Below are 22,333 nucleotides of genomic sequence, written 5' to 3' on the forward strand. Positions count from 1 at the left end.
AGCTACGCTCTTACTTGGTGCTGGTGCAAGCAGCTGTGTGCAGCTGGCCACCAGGTATCTGCTTGTAAGAAATGTGTGTGAAGGTCTTCTTGCCATCAGCTGAATGCATTCAGAAGCAGACCTGTGGAAGTTGGGTCAAGTTTCTTGGAAATGGGAATAGATTTTCCTGTGCCTTAAATGCTGCACCGAACCTCACTGTCTATTTTGAGGTGAATAAAATCTGCAAATTTGCTTTCCATTGTTTTAGCTTAACCATGAGGATATTCTCTTTAATTTCTCTTTCAGTGTTACTGTGTAAGAATGAGGGTCTTGAAATTTTTTATGGTTATGGTGCAGTGTTGTCAAATGCATAGGTCAGGAAACGTTACATGTGAGCATGATATTTCCATTTTTTTCTTCTCAAAGGATAGAAATTTCTTCCCCAAGCACTGTTGGGACCTAATGTGTGGTGGAAACATGGCTATTCTGAGCATCTCCCTGTCAGAGTGCTAGTGGACTTCATGGTTCACAAACCTCGGTTAGATGCCTAAGAGCCCTATGAAATAGATAGAAAAGCTGGATGCCAGGGAGTGGGATGCATAAAAGCTACAGACCTGAGCAGGCAGCTCTCCGGCATAGTCAAGGCAATGCAGAAAAGAGGACTGCACGTAAAGTGCTCTTACTCGCTTGGATTTTAGCTCCAGCCCTGTATGAAGTAGGACATGCAATCTGAAACCCTTTCCTGGGTTTATATGTCTTGACCACCCCTCTTGCAATGGACTCGCTATCTCAGTGACAACTCACGGAGAAGATGGAGTTCATAGTACCCACCACCTACAGTACAGGCTAAATGTTTGAACTGCTTGCCTCGGACGTGGGAATCTGTGCTTGCTGTCACCTTGCACTGCTCAGGGGAGCTCCTGAGCCACCAGCCAGAATGGAAGGTGGGAGTGGAGACACCCACTGAAATGGTGTGGGTGCAACGAAGACCGAAGAATTCATAGGGATGGGAGGTGTATGACTCTGAAACTCATTTGAGAAGGCACAGAGATATATATATATATGTACATATGAACACGGTTTACTTTTTTAATTAAGAGTTCATTGTCCCAAGTCAAATCCCTGCTCCTAGGACTTTGGTGAGGGCTCTGACCACTATTCTGGTGCATATAACATAGGTAATAACTTATGTGTGAGGGTTTTTTTGTTGTTTTTTTGTGTGTGTTTTTTTTTTTAATATGATCATAAGTGGCCCGACTGAGGTGCTCTGTGTCAGCAAGTTGAATGTTCTCTGAGAACCCAACCCAGTTCAGGCATTGCGGCGAGGTGGGCTCTCAGGCACCTTTTTTCTACATTTTGAAAGGCCTGAAGTGTGAGACTGGCACCAAGTTGCCAGAGTAGTATGTTTGGGTGTGCGGGTGCTTTTATGGATCTGAGTTGTAAATTCTCAGGTCAATGAGAAATGACTACATGGCTTCTGGGATGTTTCAGCTGTTGATTTCTCTTTTCAGGCTGAGTGAACCATTAATGAGTGAATGGGCTCTGCTGGAAAATCTTGTCCTCACACCATGACAACTGAAGAGTCAGAAGCTGGAGAGTTAGCACTGGAGCCCCTGCTCACTTGCAAGCTATGTCTCTGTGAATATTCCATGGATAAGATGACCACTCTTCAGGAATGCAGCTGCATCTTTTGTACATCGGTAAGATCTAGCAGCGCCTTTATGTTACAGAACCAGGGTAATGGGAGATAGACAGAACTGCGAGATGGGGTTGCTCGTCCCATACAAGTAGTGTGTGTTATCCACACTGATAGAGGATGCTTTCCTAAAGAACATTTGGTGTTAGTCTGTTTTAACCTTATTTAAAAGACTTCTCAGTCATTCTGCTTCTTTTGATAATTTGTAACTCTAACAGATGTCCCCATAGCAAATAATAAATCCCAGTAGTAAATGGGAAAAAAAGATGCATTTTAAGACTGTCAGAGAAAATACACAGTCTATATGCAAACTCAGTGTTTATTTTTTTCTGAAGCAAGATCTTGAAACATCATAGGGTAGCTGTGAGGTTTTGTTTCCCCATTATTGTTTTCTGAGTACTCAGAGACCTTTTAAGTCTTGTATGTAATTTTTGAGGGCAATCAGAATGCCTAAACAAAAATGAACCTTGGCCTATCAAACCTTTGCATCTGCAGTCTGTGCTGCAGAGATGTTGCCCAGGTCATGCATTCCCTGTAGTTGTCAGTGAGGACTTTCTGTCCTGCAAATTCAGATCAAATAAAGCTGGTGGAAATTATAAAGGTGGAGGTTGAGTGAGCTGATAAAAGCCCTACAGGTATTAGTACTCTTCTGGTGTCTTTGTCAGCTTGGAAAAATGGACCCAGTTTCTCTGGCGATAGTGACTTCTGTGTACCTGACTAATGGATTTTGGAAACAGGTCAGAAACCACTGGAGGGATGTTGGTAATTTTAACTCCAGATTAAATGTACTCTTTTTTTTTTAACAACAAATTGTGGATAACCATCAAGCAAGTACGTTTAAGTTTTGCCCTTGATTGTTTGAACTCATGGAAGAACTCTATTTGTGAAGCCAGCTTGAATGAGAGTATCTTCACTTACTCTGAATTCAGGGTATCTTAAATGGGATAAGAATCTAGCTGTGTGTTTCAGGAAACTAGGATAAGATCAATTAATATGCATTTTCAGCCTGAACTTCATTAAATTTATTTTCCATACCGACTTCCACAAAATATTTCCGTATTTTGGTTTGTAATAAAAGTTTTAACAGAACATACCTAACAGGTAGATATGAAGAATCTGCTTTAAATTAAAACAATTTGGAGAAGTTGATACCTTTACAGTGGTTCCACTCTTCTCCAAGAATTCAGTGACTCTGATTTAGTATCGTAAATGGCACATTAACCTCAGTGTTAGCTGGGCCCTGGGGAAGGAAGGACTGCTGAGGACTGTGCCAGTCAGAACTGGGCTCTCCACTCCTCCAGGGTGCTGGTGAAAGGGAGAAGTCGGTAATGGCTGGTGATGTTGCTGTCCCCACCCGTCCCCTGTTGGTGCCGCAGCTGCCACCCAGTACATACACCCCTTACCTGGCCGGTAGCGGGGAAAAACTTGGCTCCACTGCCGTGACAGCAAAGTGGAAAGTACAGTCACAGTTGTTTGGCATCTGTGCAAAACTTCGCTGACTTTAACCCAAAAGCCAGCCATGAGTGAGTGCCGAATGCAGCTGGGAGAAGCCTTTAGACATGCTCTATTTATTTCAGTGGGCGTAATATGTCTCGATTGTGCTTATGCTCCATGTCTACCCTTTGTCTGGCTGTTGTTGCCCGTGTCTGAACATCCTCCTGATGGACGTGTCTGGGCTGATGCAACAGACATACGTAGATCTTGCATCCTATAACAAAGGGGGCTCTGGGAACTTTTAACCTGCTTATATGGCTTTCTGTCCTGAATCCAGAGCAGTTTCTGGGAGGCTGTATGAGTTACACCTTTGGGCAGCCTCCATAGAGCAGTGGCAGAAGCACTTTGCCATGGAGTGTCTCAGTGCCGGGGCTTGCATGGGCAATTGCTCGGGGCACAGCCTGCAGTAGCTGCACTGGTATGCAATGCCCTAAATTTCCACCCACCTGTGCCAGGGCTTCTAGATACCTTCACACTGCCCTTAAGACAGATATTGGGGTAAGAATATCAACTGTGAGCTATGGGATCGAGCCCCTATCAGTTTTTTAGCTAGCGATGCTTTCAGCTTATATAGCTTATTCTATCACTAAGGTTAATTAGATAGATCCAAGAGTAGTATTAAATTTGAAATAGAAAAGGGCTTGACATGGTCATAATAGGTTCTGCTCTACTAAGGTGGAACCATTAGTTTTGTTAATTTTTTGTTCTATTACACATGCGAGGTATTTTTATTTTTTTTTGCTAACTGTAATGATGATTCTGCATCTATGGTCATTTTTCACTACAGCATTTTTGGCTGTGGAAATAATTGGAAATTGTTACAATTTAGACATCTGCGGGAACAAGCTTATATCTCCTTTTCATTTGTACCTTGTAAAATCAAGGAATTTAAATGAGTTAGAATTGTGTACAGCTATTTTTTCAGCTTAGGAACTCTTGTAATAAACATTATACCTCATAAAAGCTGTGTTGTAGCCAAAGTAAGTAAACTGTGTTTAAGAAGGTGTATGTCTGCATTTTGGTGGAACATTGCTACTAAGACAGGAGTTTTTCAAATAGCTATAAACATTTTTCCTCTCTCTGTTCAGAGAGGAAAAAGCAGATGGCTTGCAGAACACACTTGCCATCTTACTTGGTAGCCTATTCAGGGCTGAAGAGGCATCAGCCTTGTATTTCTCAACATTTGTTGCACTTGGCGTAAGACTCCACTGAAATGTGAGATAAAGCACACATTTACATATCCCAAGAATTTGGAAACAGCTATAGTGTACTTTATGGCTTGGTTTCATTGTGTTTGGACTATATTAGTTTTGAATGAAAGACTGATCTCTGAAGAGGGTTGGGCAGGGATGTGAGGTGTATTTGACCTGCAAAAGTTTTAAAGGACTGCACTTTATATTATTCAGGTCATTTCCTATACCTATAAAAGCTTTGCGGAGTGCCATGCTGTGGTGCATTCATGTATCTTCAGCAATATATGTATTGCTTAAGATGCATGGTTTTCTTAGAATCATAGAATGGTTTAGGTTGGAAAGGACCTTGAAGATCATCGAGTTCCAACCCCCCTGCCATGGGCAGGGACACCTCCCACTAGACCAGGTTGCCCAAGGCCACGTCCAGCCTGGCCTTGAACACCTCCAGGGATGGGGCCTCAACACCCTCTCTGGGCAACCTGTGCCAGTGCCTCACCACTCTCATAGTGAAAAATTTCTTCCTAATGTTTAATCTAAACCTGCTCTCTTACAGTTTAAAGCCGTTCCCTCTCATCCTATTGCTACGTGCCCTAGTAAAAAGTCCTTTTATGCTACTTTCCCCATTCCTGAAAGGGGCGAGGGACTCATCTCTTCCTGATATTGCTTATCTTGGTTTTTGTCTTGCTGGTCATCCTTCCTGTATATTTCATGGGATGTCTTTCCTATCTGCAGTCCCTTGTGCTTACCTTGTCTTGCAACTTATTCTTCCTTGGAGGTGCCCATGTGCAGCTACACAGGTTTTTGCCCTTGTGGTGGTCCCATCACTCACATATGTACATTAAATAACTATACACTGTGTCTGGCTACCCCATCACAATGTTACAAAATACAGTATTTTAGTGCATTTATATCTAGGTCCAAAGCAAGCTAATATTATTTACATCCTGACTGATACACTTAAGAAATTATATTTTGAATATTGCACTTATTTTCCTACATGTTTGTATCCTTTGCTCTTCTCCTTCCTCCCCTAGATAGCTCCAGCAGTGCCTCACAAGGGCAAGACTCAGGAGTGCTCAGTCAGAGTAATGCCAGAAATAGACGGGCTGACCTCCCTGCTTTGCCTTTGGAGGGGGCACTGGGTGTTGCCCGGCCTTCGGCGCTCATTAGACCGGCTGGAAAGCATACATCCTGGAGATTGCCACCTTCCCAAAACCTGGCTGAAACTGGGAAAGCAGCTGGGCGAGACGATGAGTGATGTGACCACATGCACCTTGCTTCCTCTTGCTAGAAATGCCCTGGTAGCTGGCACAGCATAAATTAGCAGTAGGGAGGAGTGCTGGACTAGCAGTTAATACTGGAAATACTAAGGGCCCCATGAAAGGCTCAGTGTGAGTCTGTAGCCTGTAAGCAGTCATGGAGGTGAGGTTCTACCAGGTGTGGTAAGATTGCCCTGCTGGCAGGGATGGTAGTAGGGAACCAGTGCAGTGCTGTTATGGAAAATGTGGTTTTGGGGGTCAGTAAAAAAGCCGGCGTCATCTTCTTCCCTGTATGCCAATTCTGTTTGCTTTTGTCTTTTTCTGTTTGGTTTTGTCTTTCCTCTTTTCCCCCCTCCTCCTAAGCGTTTCAGAGTCCTGATGAGAGCCAGGTGAGCAATAAATGGCATTGCTGCTACTTACGTCAAGCAGCAGCTTCTATCCATCTTGTGTGTTATTTATTGGAACAGGGCTTGAGATGCCGAAGACAACATGTAACAAAGTCTGGAAACAGAAGATATTTCCATGTATTTGCTTCTGTGCTTTCAGCACATGTTTATGCAGAACTAGCATGATTCACCCTTCTTTTTTTCCAAGCAAATTCTTTGTTGGGTCTTGTACTTCTCAGAAGTGTGTGAGGTAACTGAGTTACAAAACATGCAAAACAAATATCATGATTATCCACCTGTTTGTTATTTTGGTGCACACAATGCGGTCTAAATGCAATTAAACTTCATGCAGCCTTAAAAGGAGAAGTCAGTGTGCAATGTTGAATAGAAGCACAGGTAGCTTCTGTGCTGTCTCAGCTATTCTGCAAGTAGAAGGTAATCTGAAGGTGTTATGTGTGACAGCAAGGCCAGGGCTAGACATGGGCGAAAAAGGCTTTTTTACTGCTGTTGACAGCCTGGCGCCCAGGGCAGCTGCCTACCTGGCGAGTCAGGGCCTTGGGAGGCTGCAGCTTGCTGCTGCCAGACACTTTTGCTTGAGGGGAAGGGGAAACCCATCCAGAAATAGGAATTTCTCTGTTGCACTTCATCAGCAGGACACTCTAAGGCTCCTCTGCTTTCCTTAATCTTTTTAAGAGCAGCTGTGTGTTGCCCTGTCTCCTTCGGGTGGCTAAATATTGACATTTTGTCTTTAGTGTTGTGAAGAGGGGTTGGACTAGATGATCTCCAGAGGTTCCTTCCAACCGCGACCATTTTGTGATTCTGTGAAGCCTCAAATAGCTTGTGCAGGGGACCACTGGAGAACCAGAGACAAATTAATGTGAGGGATCAGGATCATCAGCAAAAATCATGAGCAGAAAAGCCTGAGAGCAGAGGAGACTGAGTAGATCAAAGACAAGGAGGAGGCAGATGACAAAGAGCGTGGGATGCCTGCTAAATGGAGCAAATGTACATGAATACTCCAGTGAAAAGCTACTTACTAAAACTTATGAGTAAGGGAAAATTTGGATTTTCCTTCATCTAGGCAACACTGGGTTTTAGTATCTCTTCTGTTTCTTTATGCTAATTTTCAAGAAGGGGTTTAGTCCCCTCTTCTTCCTCCTCATTCCCGCATCCTACAAGACACCTGCATGTGCTGCTCACAGCTGCACCAGAACACTACCTTCTCCTCTTCCTAAATAGACCTTGTGCTGCAATGCCCCACTTACTTTTATATAAAGCTCACCTCAGATTGTTTTCCGCTTCCACCCCCAGGTAGCAAGCTGTCAAGTTTTGACATTTTGGATTCTTTTTTCCACAGCTCAACATCTGAAATGTTTCAGAATTGCTTTGTTTTAAAGTTATAAAGAAGAAAATTCCCACACCTGCTAATATTGTCACTGAACTCCTAGCACTTTTATAGTAATTTAGGTGATTTAAGAACTTCTTGCATGCATTTCTGTGCAGAGTAACACCAAAGGCAGAGTTAGAAGGGATACCAAAAGGGCACAAATGTAACCGTTGCCTTTTGATGGATGCTACTGTTCAGGCAGAGGGGCTACATGTTTCTGAAGTCAATAGAGGTGGCAGCATCTGGGTGGCGGCCAAGGGAAGACGGGTGAGGAAGAGGGAACTAACACGTTTAATGACGGCACCGCATCAGTGAAGCTGGTGTTATCATCTCCATTTAACAAATGAAGAAACAGATGTGAAGTAAGTTGTCAGTGCCTCAGAGTGCCACAGTAACTAAGCCAGCCTGTGACATAAGCCTCATGGTCATGTCTGTTTTGTAGCTGTTGGTAAGGACAGGTTTGGTTTGACACAGATACCCTTTGCAAGAGAAAGGGTATTTGCAGCTGGTTCAGTTTTGGGAACAGTGAATTTCTCTGGTCCTTTTCTTTTTGGTGGTACCGTTTCATGGCAACGATTTCCAGGAACCTAACCTGACCTTTATGAAAGGCTGCCAGGAGGTGGTGGGCCATGTGTAAATTGGTTTTAGACTGTGTATCTGAGCAGATTCTAGCATGATTGGTGGTAGATCTTTTGAGGCAAAGCTGATGACAGTATATTTCTCAGATATACTTGAAAGATCCCTTAAAAAATAGGCTTGTGGAGCAGCGGGGGGGGGGCATTCTTGTCCATTGTAATGTTTGCTTGGTGTTTTCACTTGGTCATGGCAAAATAAAATGCTTGTCAGTGATGTTATTCCTCCCCTTCTACTGAGCCACGAGATGACCATATGTCATTTGAAGCTAAAGGGGCATGTTTTCACTTTCTTTCAACCATCTTTCTCAATAAGGCTCTTATGTGACCTGGTCCTCTATCCATTTAAAAGCAACTTCATTTGTCACTGCATCTGGTCCTTAACAGTTAAAATATAGATTGGGCAATACAAATGCATGTTTCATTGATCTTTTGTTTTTCACTTCTATCCTGACTATCATAATCTCTAACAAATTAGTAAATGGCTGTTTCTGTGGTGTACTTTTTAAAATCTTTCTTTAACTGGAAAAGCCTCATATTTTTTTTCAAGTGAAGCGCAGATGCCTCCAAGCTAATTGCCAATAGACTCGATTCATCTCGTTTTAAGACCTGTTGAGAAATACTTGAGAGATTCCAGGAGTTCGATTACCACAGATTGAAAGCAACTGGCCCATTTTAGAGATTGAACATGCAGAAGTGCAGATATCATGACAATGATGAACATATTACTAAACGTCATGTAGATCTGTCATAAACACTATGAGTAATGTTTGGGGGGGTGTATATTTATTTGAGTACACAATTGATTAAATGCTGAGTGGATCAGGTGGTTAAATTTAGAGTTCTGACATTGTCAGAACATTGTTCTGAATTGTCTCACTGAAGTTAGTAATACTACATATTCCATTTAAAACTACATGACTACTACATTGTCTTGTGTATGCACTGAAGAACAGGTAACATTTGTAAATGACAAGAAAGAAACGAAAGTTAGGTCTTACTGAATAGAAAGTACATAAACACTGCTCAGAACTGAAACAAAAACTAAATGCCTATCTGTTGATTTGTTCTGAATCATAAGACACTCTGGAATGCCAGCTGAAAAGTTATGTTTTCTTTCCATATACAGTCTTTTTTTTTTTTTTCCACCTGCCCAGATTTTGAGTTTGTAAAAAGGCTAAGGCTGAAAGAATCCCAAACCCAAACCAATACAGTTTGGAGGACAAATCTGGAAGAGGGATTTAAAATTTTAAATCAGTCCTGCGGATTTTGAGAAGGAAACATGAGGTTTTCTTAATTTTTCTGTAATTAAAATTGTCTTCAAGTTATATGTTAGTAGGAAAGACCTTGTTGTTTCAGCAAGATGCCTTCAATAATTTCTTGCATTTTCTTATTTAATGTAGATCATGCCCTAGTACTGCTTAAGAAATACTGTAGATCCATTTTTGGTTTTTTGGGTTTTTTTTCCCTTTCCACAATTTAATTAAAAATGCCCTTACTTATTCTGGATCAACTGCTGCACGGTGGCTAGCAGCAATATCTATAGCATTTGACAGGAAAACAGGCCAGGGCTTTCTGTTTCTTTCTTCTTCCTAGCCATCCCTCCATGTTTCTTAATAAAACTACCTGTTCAATTTTGTCACATCATGTATGGAGTTTCCTTTTATGCTTTTGCATCCAAAACAATGAGGCTGCATTTAGGGAGCTGAAGAGCTGTGTGCAGATGGGAAATGAGCGAGGTAATGGAACATGTCAAGGTACTTGAAAAAGCAATATGTAGGAATGATTGAGATCCATCTTTTGTTTCTGGTACAGAGATTATCTGAAAATGGTTTTGAATAGAAACCTAAGATTTCACAGTAAGAGGGATATAGTGCCTTTGTGACATCATTACCTAGCAACATAATACTGAAATTATACTTAGAACTCATTCTTACGTTAAAATGCAGAACTGTTACGGTCCCTTGGGAGATTAAATAAATTGCCACACAGATTTTTTTTTTTTTTTGGTCAGTACATTAAAAATTCCCTCTGCACAGTTTACTTTGGGGAAATAAATTTGAAGTTAGAGCTGCATGTAGGAGAAGTGTTGAAATGAAGAATCCATGAATAGCCTGAACAGAATTTTCTATTCCTGGGGCTCACAACTGACCATAGAAAATACTTTCAAAGATTAGAGGAAGTGTTTGTTACTGAAGAAGGAATTTTTTATGTTATTAGTTTGTTCATTCCTGGATTGGGCTTTTCAGTGCTTTTTTAAGGATTCTTCCCTCATATTACAACACACACTTTCAACAAAGCCTTAGCTCCAGCAGAGGAATGTGTACTTGGGGCATATATAAGTATTTACCTAAATCATAATCTTTCTTACAAGTCCTATAAGATAAAAAAGAAATGTATGTATGTTGCATGTTAATTTGATCCAGGTACTTTACAGGCCATTACTTACTATATACTCATGAGTAACATTTTGTGAAGTAGGTAAATGGATATTGACCTTCTTTGATTAAATAGAGGAAGTTGATGGCCTGAAAGACAAAAATGGTAGAAGAGAAAAAAAAATCTTGCCCCAAAATGCTTAGACAGCAAATTATCTGAAAAAAAAATGTCAGTATACATTATGAATCTCAGGCACAGAAAAAATTACTTGTCGTACTCTTTCCACTGAAGTCGACAGTAGCCCAGCAGGAGCAAAATGTGATTGGCAAAGTCAGATCAGCACCAAAACCTTCTGTTAGGTGTACTGAGTTTTACTTGTGGAATTATATTATCACATTTTAATTGATCCCTCTTGCTTGATTGCATAAGGATTTTATTATGTATCCCAGAACAGATATTTGCATGGTATAGTTGCTCAGTGGGGAAAATCTGAGTAAACTGAATGTAACTGATTAGGGTACACTTGCAGGTATGGAAGTTAAAATTCCTTGTGTTGGTATTTACCATTTATTTGAGGGGTGAATGTAATGGAGCCAAATCTCCAGTTTCATCTGTAGTCAGCAGTATTCAAACTTGTTCAGCAAGACCTCAGTAGATTTTTATTCTGTTGCCTCAACCATTCTGCCTTGACTGTGTGACACATTCATAGAAACCTCGCTGTGTCGGTAGGAAGGTCACTGCGGATGACTTGCTCTGGCCATGGAGGGTAAGACGATGGTATGACTGTAGCTGTAAGCCACAGGTCCTGTGGTGTGGACTCGCCAGCCACCGACTGCTCTCCATGCCTGTAAGTCACCGCACTGCAGGAAACTGGTGGGGGAGTGTAGCCCAAGGGTGTTCGGACCTGGTGATTTCTTGGATGTCAAGATTAAGATCCTTTCAAGGAACTCTAATACCACAGAAGGCTGAGTATCTTGATCTTACCTCCACTTTGTAGAGCAATTAAGTAGCATATGTAGTGTGTGCAGTTTTCCTAAGTGAGATAGTCCTGATTTTTGCAGACAAAATGCATGGAAAGTCTTACCATTTTATGTCTGTACGTATATTATGTCTGTATAATGTATTCTCCATAGTCTGGGAGGACATACTGCTTAGAAGGTCATTCTATAGATATTGAATCCTCTTCTCATCACATTTGCAGCTTGTACATCTTTTCTGATACTTTTATTTGCCACTTTTCAAGTAAGCAGCTAAATTAGTAGTTGAGCTGTAAATAATAGTAAAACCCCTCTAACAACAGTCTTACTGTTAAAGTGAAGGCATATTTTAAAATTTTAGTCATTTTCCACTGTCTCTTCTTTGCTGCTAACTTGTGAAAGGGGGAACAAGAAGGTCACATTTTCATTCATGTACAGACTTAAGTAAAAAGCTTAGCCCTTCAGTGGTAAATGTTAAATGCTTCCTTCGAGTTTCCCAGCACCTTTAAGTCCTTCCATCAGCTTCTTGAATTGCACCCACAGCACATTCTCCAAGTGCAGAAAATCAATGCAAAAGATTTAATACCTATAAAAACTATTTAACAGGGAGGTTTTCTGTGAAACATTTGAAGATCCATGGCACTGCACAGACCTATTATAGAAACTCTCCAAGTCACCCTCTGAAAGCACGGCACTGTCTAAAAGCATCGCAGAAGGCTCCCGTTGCTCACCCATCCTCACATACAACCAAGTGGTGAGCTAGAAGAGAAGGAGAATCCAGCTGCATTAGCAATCCTCAGAAACCTCTGTTCTCCTGGCTTCGTACCCCTAATGATTTAGATACTGCCTATTGAAACTCATTGCAAAATCCATACTGTAGATCGAAGCTCCTTAAGAGCTTCATGCCCATCCTTGCACGGAAGGGTAATTGTTGGTGCTCTGAGCTTCTGTCCTGGAAGTCTAAATTAAGAACAAGCCTCTGGGCTGCTGCGAGGCCTGCAGTAACTTCTCAGGCTTTGTCCTCCCTCTGTAACTGGCTGACCTGAGCTGCCCCCTGAATACAAATCCACTGTACCATGCTGTCAAAACAAATTACTAAATATCAGGCAGCACCACAGAGGAGACAGAAGCCGGGATCTTAGCAAAAGTAAAAGGTTGCTCTCCCATGCTTGTTGAGGAATTAAGGCAAACTAAATGTTTTGGCAGGAGGGAAACATTTCCTCTTCCCCAAATGCTGCCCTGAGACTTGATCCAGAAAGTAATCAGGTCTTCCATGAGGAGAGGGAGTGAGATGTCAGAAGGCTCTGCTGGAGCATCACCCACGTATCTAAGAAGTGCACCCAGCGCACTGCAGCACGTACAGGCTTTGGGGAAGGGACTTGGAGGGCAGAATTTTCTGTTTGCATTATTCATGGTGGAGGCTGGGTACAGGCAAAACCAGGGAAGAAATTTGTGCAGGGAGTGAGCGCTTGATACCGTGTTTTCCCTGTGATATGACCTGAAGCACGTGGTCAGCGCCAGGTGCTTAATGAATGTGGGGCTGCAGGAGCAGGTCACTCACGGTCTCCACCCGCATCAGTAATGGCACTGAGAGTCACCCTGGGCTCTGGGGACACTTTTTCGGCTTTCCCTGTGCCACCCGCTGCCAATGTCCAGACCATGGTGGCTGCAGATGTGGGCAGCGCCCTGGCAGTTCTAGTGTCTCTAGGGTAGCTGCTCCCAGACACTGCTGTGGTTATGTACCTGGTTCTGCTTCCTGCTCCGTGGAGGAGCTGTGTGTGCTAGTGGGGTGATTTGATCCAGTGGTTAAACTGACTTTTTATAAGCACCGTGCCTAGATGCCTTTGGGAGAGGTGCGGGAGGAGATGGGACAGGGCACTGAGACTGCTTGAATAATAAAGGAATAGCTCCTCGTTAAATCTGGGCTAATATTCCCTAGGGAGGTAACACCGCCTTCAGTTACTGACATGATTTCTTTTTTGATCTTCACCTGTGAGTATCTCGCTCACTTCCCACATAGTACTTGCACCAGCAATTCTTTGCAGCCTGCTCTGCTGCTTTCTTATAGGGGTGCTTGCTGATCTGAATCCATTAGTGCTTAATGAGCTAGATATTTAAAGCTTGCCACTTAGGTTATACCCCTATGTTCATCTAAATGAATACACTTCAAATATTTACAAATCAAAAGTAAGCTTATTTAAAATGCCACTAAGTTAACCTCATTCTACTTGGTGAACTAATGTCTCTGTATAGTTCATCAGAATTAAGCAAATTGTGTGGACGTGAATGTTTCGGTAGAGAGATAGACAGAATAATAAAGAAACCTCATTTCCATTTGTAAAAGTCCTAATTATCCTGACATTTAAGAGGGTACCAGCTTTCCAATAAAAATACAAACGAGGAATTTTCTTTAATCAGAGCACTATTGCAAGGCCTTTTCAGAACAGTCCAACCTAATGCAGACTTGAATGTTAAATGCCTATAAATACTGGAAATGGTTTCTGAAGGGACCTGGGGCTTTTTTTTTTTTTCTTTTTTTCTTGGAGGGGGGAGACCTGCCATTTTTGTGTAATAAAACAATTTGGAAAAATTCATAAGAAAGCCTCCATACTGGAAATGGACTTTGAACTCCTGCTCAATAGACTAGAGGCTGATGATAAATCATGGTAAACCATGGAAATTACCTGATCTGTGTAGGGGGCTGGGGGAAGAGGGAAAGAACTGATAGCTGCACATCTTCTAGGGCAGATTATAACCTTCTAACCAGGTTATAAACCCCCTTCCCCTTTTAGGCAGCTGAGAACAGTAGCCTTTTTCTTGTAAATGAGGTCTCCTACAATGGAAACTGCTGGCTGAGAGTCTGAATTAAGAACACAGGAAGAAAGACAAAAGAGCGAAGCCTGTTTAATTAAGATGAAAGATACTCCCCCCACTAAATCCTCCAATCCCAGTTTAGTAGAGTGTAGGGGTTGTTAGCACTGAAAGGTCTGACTTGCTGACTTGGGTAAACACAATGCTCGGCAGATGAAGTCATGCATAATTAATTGTTCGTTGGCGCATTCTTTCCAATGTAATGACTAGTAGCATTCACACTTATAATAACTGATGTTTTCTGTGTGCTGGAGCTTCAGGACAGCCAATTAAGGCAGTGGAGGTGGTAGCTGTGCAGCATCTCTAGCATCTGTGTGTTACCAACATGTGGATTATAACTTTTCTTTTCTTTACTTGTTTCTAGTGCCTAAAACAGTACATGCAGCTGGCAATTCAAGAAGGTTGTGGTTCTCCTATCACGTGTCCGGACATGGTATGCTTGAACCACGGGACCCTACAAGAAGCAGAGGTATCAAAATTTTTTTCATTCTCTTTTTTATTTTAACATAACCCCCCCTCAACTTCTTTATCTGCATAATAAATATGATCATGCACTTTTTCCTCCCTTTAATTACCTTTAATGAGCTTTTGGCAAGCAGCCTGACTGACAAGAGGAACTAGAAACAAACAGATGTTTTTCAAGGGTTTTGCTCCTTTTTCCCTCCCTCTGTGCCTTGAGGAAAGGCTTACTTGGCATCAGAACAACCTCTGAATTGCCCATACAGGTGACTTAACCAGAATACTCTGTATCCCAGAACTGCTGAGCCTCCATTATCACTGTCAGTTAAATCAGATCTGCTTTGACTGCAAACACTGAAATTCTTGCACCTCTTTTAAATTAAGAGCAAAAACTCAAACTGATGGTACGCAAGGCCAGAATTTCTTCGTGTATATTTATATTGGGCTGCAACAACCAATTTGCAGCCCAATATAAACATGCAAGACTCTCTATAGTGATACGGAAAGAAAGGCATCTGCACAGCACTGCGTGGAAGTAGGTCTTAAGAGTTATGAGAAGTGTCTTAATTCCCAAGGCAGAGATGGGAGAGGTTGAGAGCTCAGAAGCTAAATGAGGTTTAGGCAGAGTTGTTTGCACGTCTGGCATGTGCACAATCTCCCAGAGTAACTGGAAGGTTCAGTTTGAAAGTTGGAGATGGAGAAACTGCATGGAAAATGGGCTCCTCAGACCTTCTTGCACCGCTTGGGACAACGGGATTCAAGAGAACTGTAGATGGCCCCTACCAGGCTGCCTGATGGCCTCCCAGCAATGCTCAGGCAGCCTCCTGCCTGGCTTAGGGCTGGTGTAAAGTTTCTGAATTAGGCTTAGCGCCAAGCCCACGACATGGGGAGGAGCTGTTGGCAGTGTGGCTGGAACCCTCATACGTGCCAGCTGTTGTGTACATCTAGAAGGCCACGGAAAACTGCGAGAAAATCTGATGTTGCCCTGCAGCTGTTCTTCCTTGCTTGCTTTTTGAGCCAGGTAGGCCCCTGCTGGGCCTGGGACACAAGCAGGGGAAAAAAAACCCCAACAACAAACAAACAGGAAAAAAAGGTGGCTAAGGGCTTTTGGCTGGTTTTCTGCATTCTCTCTGCGTTTGTTTGCAGGGACGAAATCAAGGAGAATCATATCTCCATCCCTGAACTGAAGAAAAGCAGCTTATCTTCTGGGTTCCCTTGAGCCCTATGTATACAGATGACGTGACTGTGGTAGAAGTACATAACCCTGTTCAAATGCAATCAGCAGCAATTCAATTCCCAATACTAAAAATGCCCCTTTCTCCAGAAAAATTCAGGATCTCCTCTCCAGCATGCATTTGAAACACAGTGCTTAGCTGGGAGTTGCAGCTATGTTTGTTATGGCATGCAGGCATATGGTGGAGCTTTTTGTTGGCTGAATCCAGCTATTGTGGAAAGCAGCCAGCTGTTTTCCTTCCTCTTTTCTTGGGCATAGATACAGAGAGGGTGTAGCAATGTCCCTCCCACCCATTGCACCAGATTGGAGGCAACTAGCCTTTATTGAAAATGTATTTTTTAAAGAAATTTAACAAATGATAGGAAGAATTCTGCTCTGTTAAACTAGGCTTATGATGCTATAGGAATTATAGAGATATATTTCCCCTTAGTAAAGCAGGAGCACACTCCAGGGCATGTATTAATGGACCATTAGCTTAATCCTTGGGTGCTTTTTGGGCTGAAGGCAGAATGACTAAACAGCCCAAATGTGCATTAGTGTCCCCTGGATAAATGAATGTTCTGATGCTCCCTTTTGGCGATATGCTTGAAACACAGACCTTCCACTTGTAAAGCAAACAGGCCCCCAACCTGGTTAAAACGAACTGCTTATGTGTTTTCCCCAAAACCTAATTCTTTAGGAAAGAAAACCCTCCAAAACTACAGGAACAATAGAAAGAAATAGAATAGAAAGAATAGAAATAGATTGTCTCCAGTAATAAAGATTATGAATGAGCACTCTGCATTCTTTTTTCTTCTCTACAAAGGATGTTCTGAATGAAAATGTGGCCTTTAAAAGCTATTTTTTAAAAAACAGAACCTTATTCACATGGTAGAGATTGTGCTTAAATATGGCTATTGTTTGGTGTGGAAGTACTGTTTAGAATTACACACTCTGAAACTTCTAGTGTAAAAGTATCTCACCTCTGGAGGGTCTGGAATGTTTGGTCTTTGGCTTCTGGCAGGAAAAGGTTCCTCACCAGGACAGTGCCATGAGGAATGACATGTTGCCTGTACCAAGGGAAAAAAAGAGACGGTCTTTTTTGCCTCCCCTGTGCGTCAGGGTTTTGAAAAAGTGTGTTTTTCATGTCATGTCCGTTTCAGACTCTGCTGTGATTGACATTTACCAGGTACCATTATAGTTTGGAGAAAAAATAGCAGTTAAAACTGTCTTTGTCACGAACATGATGTTAAATTGGTTCCTACACTTTGGGCTAAATTGTGTCTAATTATGTTAGCTAACGTGGTTGTTCTGTTTGCTTTTTAAATGCCTTTTGCCCTAGCCTGCACAAGGGAGATAAGGTGAACTTAGGCATAATTTGAAGTAAAGGAAAGCCTTTTCATTGACTTCAGTGCATTTTGGATTGAGCTCCCTTCAATAAGCAAACTGAAAAATTAATAACAAAGCTTATAAGTAATTTATAACACATTATACCCACGAAAGTTCCTCTACTTCCCTCTCTCAAGGTCCGCATTCAAGGTGTGTAACATTTGTTCAGTGCTTTCCAGTGACCTATTTGTCTTCATTGTGAATTAAGTCTGTTTTATGTTCTCAGTAAAGTTCTTCAGAGTTTATCTAGTTTGGTACTAAATTATGAGAGCCTTTTTGCAATTCTTGCCTGAGACACATGCTTCTTGTGTTGCTTTCAGGAGGTGGGGAGGGGAGGGCAAAACCTCTGGTTAAACGTTTTCAACACGGAATAGAATTTCTTCTTGTATGTCTCAGGAAGAAATGAGCAAGTGTGAATAATAGGAATGTGTCTCTCTCAAACAGTTTAATATTTCATCAGTGTTTGGGGAGTAAACTGCTTATTCATAGAGTATAGGAGATGTTGGGAGTTAAGGCTTTAGTTTTGGTGAGCTAGAACATTGGTCTCTCTGGACCTCAGAAGAATGTTCCAGGTTTTTAATCTTAAAAAACTTAAAATGAAAAGTCATTTGAACTAGAAAATTGTCATTTTTCGTACTTTGAAAATATGTTTTCTGAAACCCCTCTGTTTGGTGTTTGGCGTTTTGGTTTTTGGTTTGTTTTAACTTTAACAAAATCTAGCTGAAACTGGTATGTTTCCCTGCAGATTTTTTACTTTGACAAATAGTGCATTCAAACGGAAGGAATTGTTCCACTGGAGTGCTTGAAACCTGGTGCAATCCTAGGTCATATCTTGACCTCTTAAGATAGCAGCTGCTTGTCATATAGCTGGTTTTAACTAGAAATAAATGGGCGTTAGTGGTGGGAAGGCAATGGTTTTGGCTACAGACTCTGTTTCAAATAGCTGGTTACACAAAAAAAAAAAGAAAAGTTTAAAAGCAATCTTGTTAAACAAGATGTTTGTCCTTTCAAGCTCTAATAGTACAATAAACAAAAATGATTTGGATTCGTTCCTGGAAGCAGAAGGTAGAAGGAACATCTTATGTTAATACAGTTTTCTTCAACCGTGCAGACTTCTTCTGTCTAGAATATTTCTGTCTCTCTTGGGAGTTTGCTCCATTGATTTAATTGGACCGGTTAATATCCCTAATCTAAACAAGGGGTAATTTATCGTGGTTTGAAATGGTTTTACTTGGTGCAAATCCAGTCACCAGTGCAAGCTATGAATCCGAGTAAGTCTCAACTCCATACAGGGATTTCTAATGCAGTACGCACTTGGATAATGTCTAGGGGATTGCACTTTGCTATTTCTGATTCCTGTATTGTTTTGAAGCTTGTAATATTGGTGCCAATGATCCACGTATACATAATCTGATTTGGGTTAAAACCGTGCAGCAGGCGGTAAAGAAGATACTGATTTGGGCTCTCCTTTTGTGTCTTAAGTTCGACAAGGAGAATTGCCCTTTTGCATGCAGTACAAATTCTGCTTATTGTCCCTCTGGCTGTGTAAATCTATGATCTATACCAGTGCTAACCTAACAGAGGATTGTTAGTGCTTTGTAAGGTGATGCTGAAATGGGACACTGAACCAGATCTTAGCATTCCTAAATGCGTTATCTTCTATACACAGCTGAACAAAAATCCCATTGGGAGTCAGTTTAAAATACCAGCTTTATTTTTAATTTGAAAATTGGTTTACATTTTGCTAGGGGTGATTGAAATGGTAAAATGAGGAGGAAGGTGAGAAAGTGTTGCAGGCCGACCTATCTTTTTCAGGGTCAAAATTAACATTTCTGTTCTTATTTACTTGGTTTTAAATAAATCCACGGGGAGCAAATAAGAGAGTCTTAATTTTGTTTTTATTTGTCACTAAATAAGAGAAGAGCTCCCTAATGGAGAAAATGAATAAATTAATATTTTATGATGACTCTAGTGAGCATGGTAGCTGATGAGGAAAGGAGTGAATGTAATGTTAACAATAAAGAGATCAAACTCCCATACCCCTTTCAAAAGCAAACCACAGCCGAAAGTAAAACTATTTTGCACTCTGTGCAAAACTAGATGGTGCCTCTGTGAGTGGGATGTTCGCAGAGGTGGGCAGTGCAACCCTTTGCAAGCAGCCATTGCTGCTGCCAGTGCAGGATCTGCCCTTGCTGCCTATCTGCTAAAGCGAGAAAGGGAGAAGCACTTCTTCTGGTGAACTTTCCTGCCTCGGCTTTATCGAGCTTTGATTCATACGGGTGTGAAAGGAAGTAAGATCTATTCAGTTTTCTTGATTGCCTCCTTGCATCTCCCTTGAAAGCCTGAGAATAGGTGGAGCAGTGATTTTCACTTTCCACTGTGGTAGCCAGTGTTTTAGAACAGGGGAGTTGTTCTTCCTTGGCTCCTGGTTACTGCACTGCCCAGGTTACAAGGAACAGTCTGCCTCTGTGTAAACTGAACCCAATTATTTCCAACCTTTTCATTTTCCTTCCTTTGCTCTTTTGTCTCATGTAGTAATAGCACCCCCGGCTATCGTACCATGTTGGGCAGTCTTTTTGGACACTTGGCAAGGGTCCAGCTGGAGCCTTTTGTGGTAGCAAGCCTTCAAAGTTTTGCTTTTTTTCCATGGATATTTTTACTTCAGGTGTGAAAGCTGCTGTTCTTAGCGAGAGCTCTTACATGTTCTTGTGCTTTATGACAAGACTACTCTAACTGCAGAAGTTGCTTACAGTGTATAGAAAACCAGAAAAATTATTTCAACTGCCAATAGTCTGATAAGTCTCAAATCAATGTCTTTTCAGGAGAGGAGAGTCCTTGCCTCTGATTTTCTTTGTAGGTTTTTATTGTAACCTTAACCCAGTATTAAAAAAAAAAAGCCTAAAACTTGTCCTGTAGCATTTCTTGCTGCATTGAATAATTTCTTAGCCTAGAATAAGAAATGTCGGCTTTCTGACATGCTTACAGTCTTTCCCTTTTGGCCCTTTGCCATCTGCTGTGTTGCTGGTTTGCATCCTCCCCAGATCTCCATCCTCTGTCCAGCCCAGGGGCGTGTGCGGTTGGGCAGGAGAGTGGGTGTTTGGGATGGACTCCCGGGTGGGGCTGGAGAAGTTGTGTGAAGATGAACATTGAGACACCCATGCCAAGTAGGAGGAGATAAACACATAATCCCCTTACCCTGCTTACGGCTGTCCTTGATTAAGCGTAAATGAGATGAAAAGTTCACTGAGGAAAGGATTTGCTGGTTTTGGGGGGGACCCGATACTCACGTTTCATTTTTTTTTTTTCTTTTCAATTAAGTTTGCACGTACAGCTTTTCTGTGGCACTGAATTCAGGCAGCAGCAGCAGGTTGCGCCTTCCTTTCCTCATGCCTAAAGATACTAAATCTGTGAGCGGCTTCAGCTCGGCACCTCTCGGCTTGACCTCCGTGAGGGTGCTATCATGAGTTGGTCTTTCAAAAAGCCTGGGGGAGTCAGTGGCAGAGGTGACAAGCTGCATGTGTCGGTGTCCGGAGCTGCCTGAGGGGAGGAGGGAGCTGAGCTGTGAAGAGGATATGTAGGAAGAAGAGTGGGTCTGGGTGAAACCAGTGGGGAAGGCTGGCATGGTAAGATGAGGTTTTCCAGAGGAGAAAGGGAAGCTTTCTGAAAGAAGCACTGAGTCTGCTTTCTATTGAAATCTGCAGTAAAACTCCTGACTCTGCTCCCGCTGTAATCAAAAAGGCTGATTTTTAATACATGGGAAATTCTGGGCTGAATAGAACTGCCCTTGACAAACTGTTTTTTAAAAAGCAAACACAGAAAGACCCCAGCCAGCTAAACAATTCACTCAAGTGGCTCTTACAGCATTGAGACTTGCTGTTTTAATTCAGTTGTAATGAAGGGAAAATTTAAAGTAGTTGCCAATGCTCACCCAGCTAGAGAAAAGCAGACGACTCTTTTTGTTTTCCAAATTCTATTTAGATTTGAAGCTGCTCTGGGGAGGAGTGGGCAATGCTGAAATGATGTGACTTGTGGGTTTTATATAACTTTGTTGGTTGGGCTCATTCTTTGCTGAAGGTGCTGAACTTCACTCTTTTTTACTTGTTTGATTAAGTTATTATTTGTTTTCCAAGAGCATTTCAGCTGAATTCTGATGAACAGGTGAGGAGTTTCTCAGGAAGCTCTCTGTGTCTGACAGTCATATCAATGTAATACTGTTTAGCTATGCAAATACTTTCATATTAAAAATAGTTTGCACCCTGAATTCAGAAACTGAATGAGGACAGTGCTTTGACCCTGGGACTGACTTACTAGACTAAGGTTATGTTTTGTAAAGGTTTGTTGGTGTTTCCCATTTTCATATTAAATCCTTTGATTTCTTCAACTGTAAGTCTTTTAAGCATCTTTGAAAACTTAAATCTTGTCATCAGTTGGATTATTTTTTGCATAACATTGATTTAGGTCAAAGAAATTATGCAAACACCTGCTTCAAAATGCATTTTTAATTCCAATTGATTTAAGGTCTTAATAAAGCAATTTCCTATCTTAATGATATACAAATGGATATATTATTTGCTTTTCTTTTTTCCATCTACAAAAGCAAATGTATTCACAGCATGATACTGAATATATATTGAATTTTTTTGTCTTTGTATTTCTTCTTATGAGTGCTGTGTCACAAAGCACAGAAGGGCCAGCGTCCACTTCACTGAGGGCAAAATTTTGCCTTTTACAATAATCTGAAGGACTGTGGTGGGATACTGGATGTGAGGGCGAGAGCCTTTCACTTTGAAGCTGTCAGTTCTACACTATCTCACAGTGCTTCAAATGATCAGGTCTTGTATTAGTATTAGTCTAGGTTTATTTTCAGTAAAAGACAAAGACACTGAGGTAGCTGCAGAAAATTTTTTAGTGCTGGTACAATATTACAAATGGAGCATATAAAGAGAATGATCTCTGATTTTGAGTCCAACAAACATGTGGCTCCTGAAGTGTCCATGAATTTTCTTTTGAACCTCACCT

The 22,333-nt window shown here is 41.5% G+C and overlaps 1 protein-coding gene across 1 annotated transcript in view; it reads left to right on the top strand.

The window, feature by feature from the left end:
- The first annotated feature begins 1,514 nt into the window (after positions 1–1,514).
- RNF144B (ring finger protein 144B) overlaps positions 1,515–22,333 on the top strand; it is a 30,822-nt gene continuing 10,003 nt past the window's right edge. Inside the window, exons 1-2 of the mRNA XM_009895807.1 lie at positions 1,515–1,679; positions 14,618–14,722. Coding sequence (XP_009894109.1) covers positions 1,515–1,679; positions 14,618–14,722 — 270 coding nt within the window. The remainder of the gene's footprint in view (positions 1,680–14,617; positions 14,723–22,333) is intronic.

The sequence above is a fragment of the Charadrius vociferus genome, unplaced genomic scaffold (assembly GCF_000708025.1).
Source record: "Charadrius vociferus isolate BGI_N301 unplaced genomic scaffold, ASM70802v2 scaffold422, whole genome shotgun sequence".
Classification (NCBI taxonomy): Eukaryota; Metazoa; Chordata; class Aves; order Charadriiformes; family Charadriidae; genus Charadrius; species Charadrius vociferus.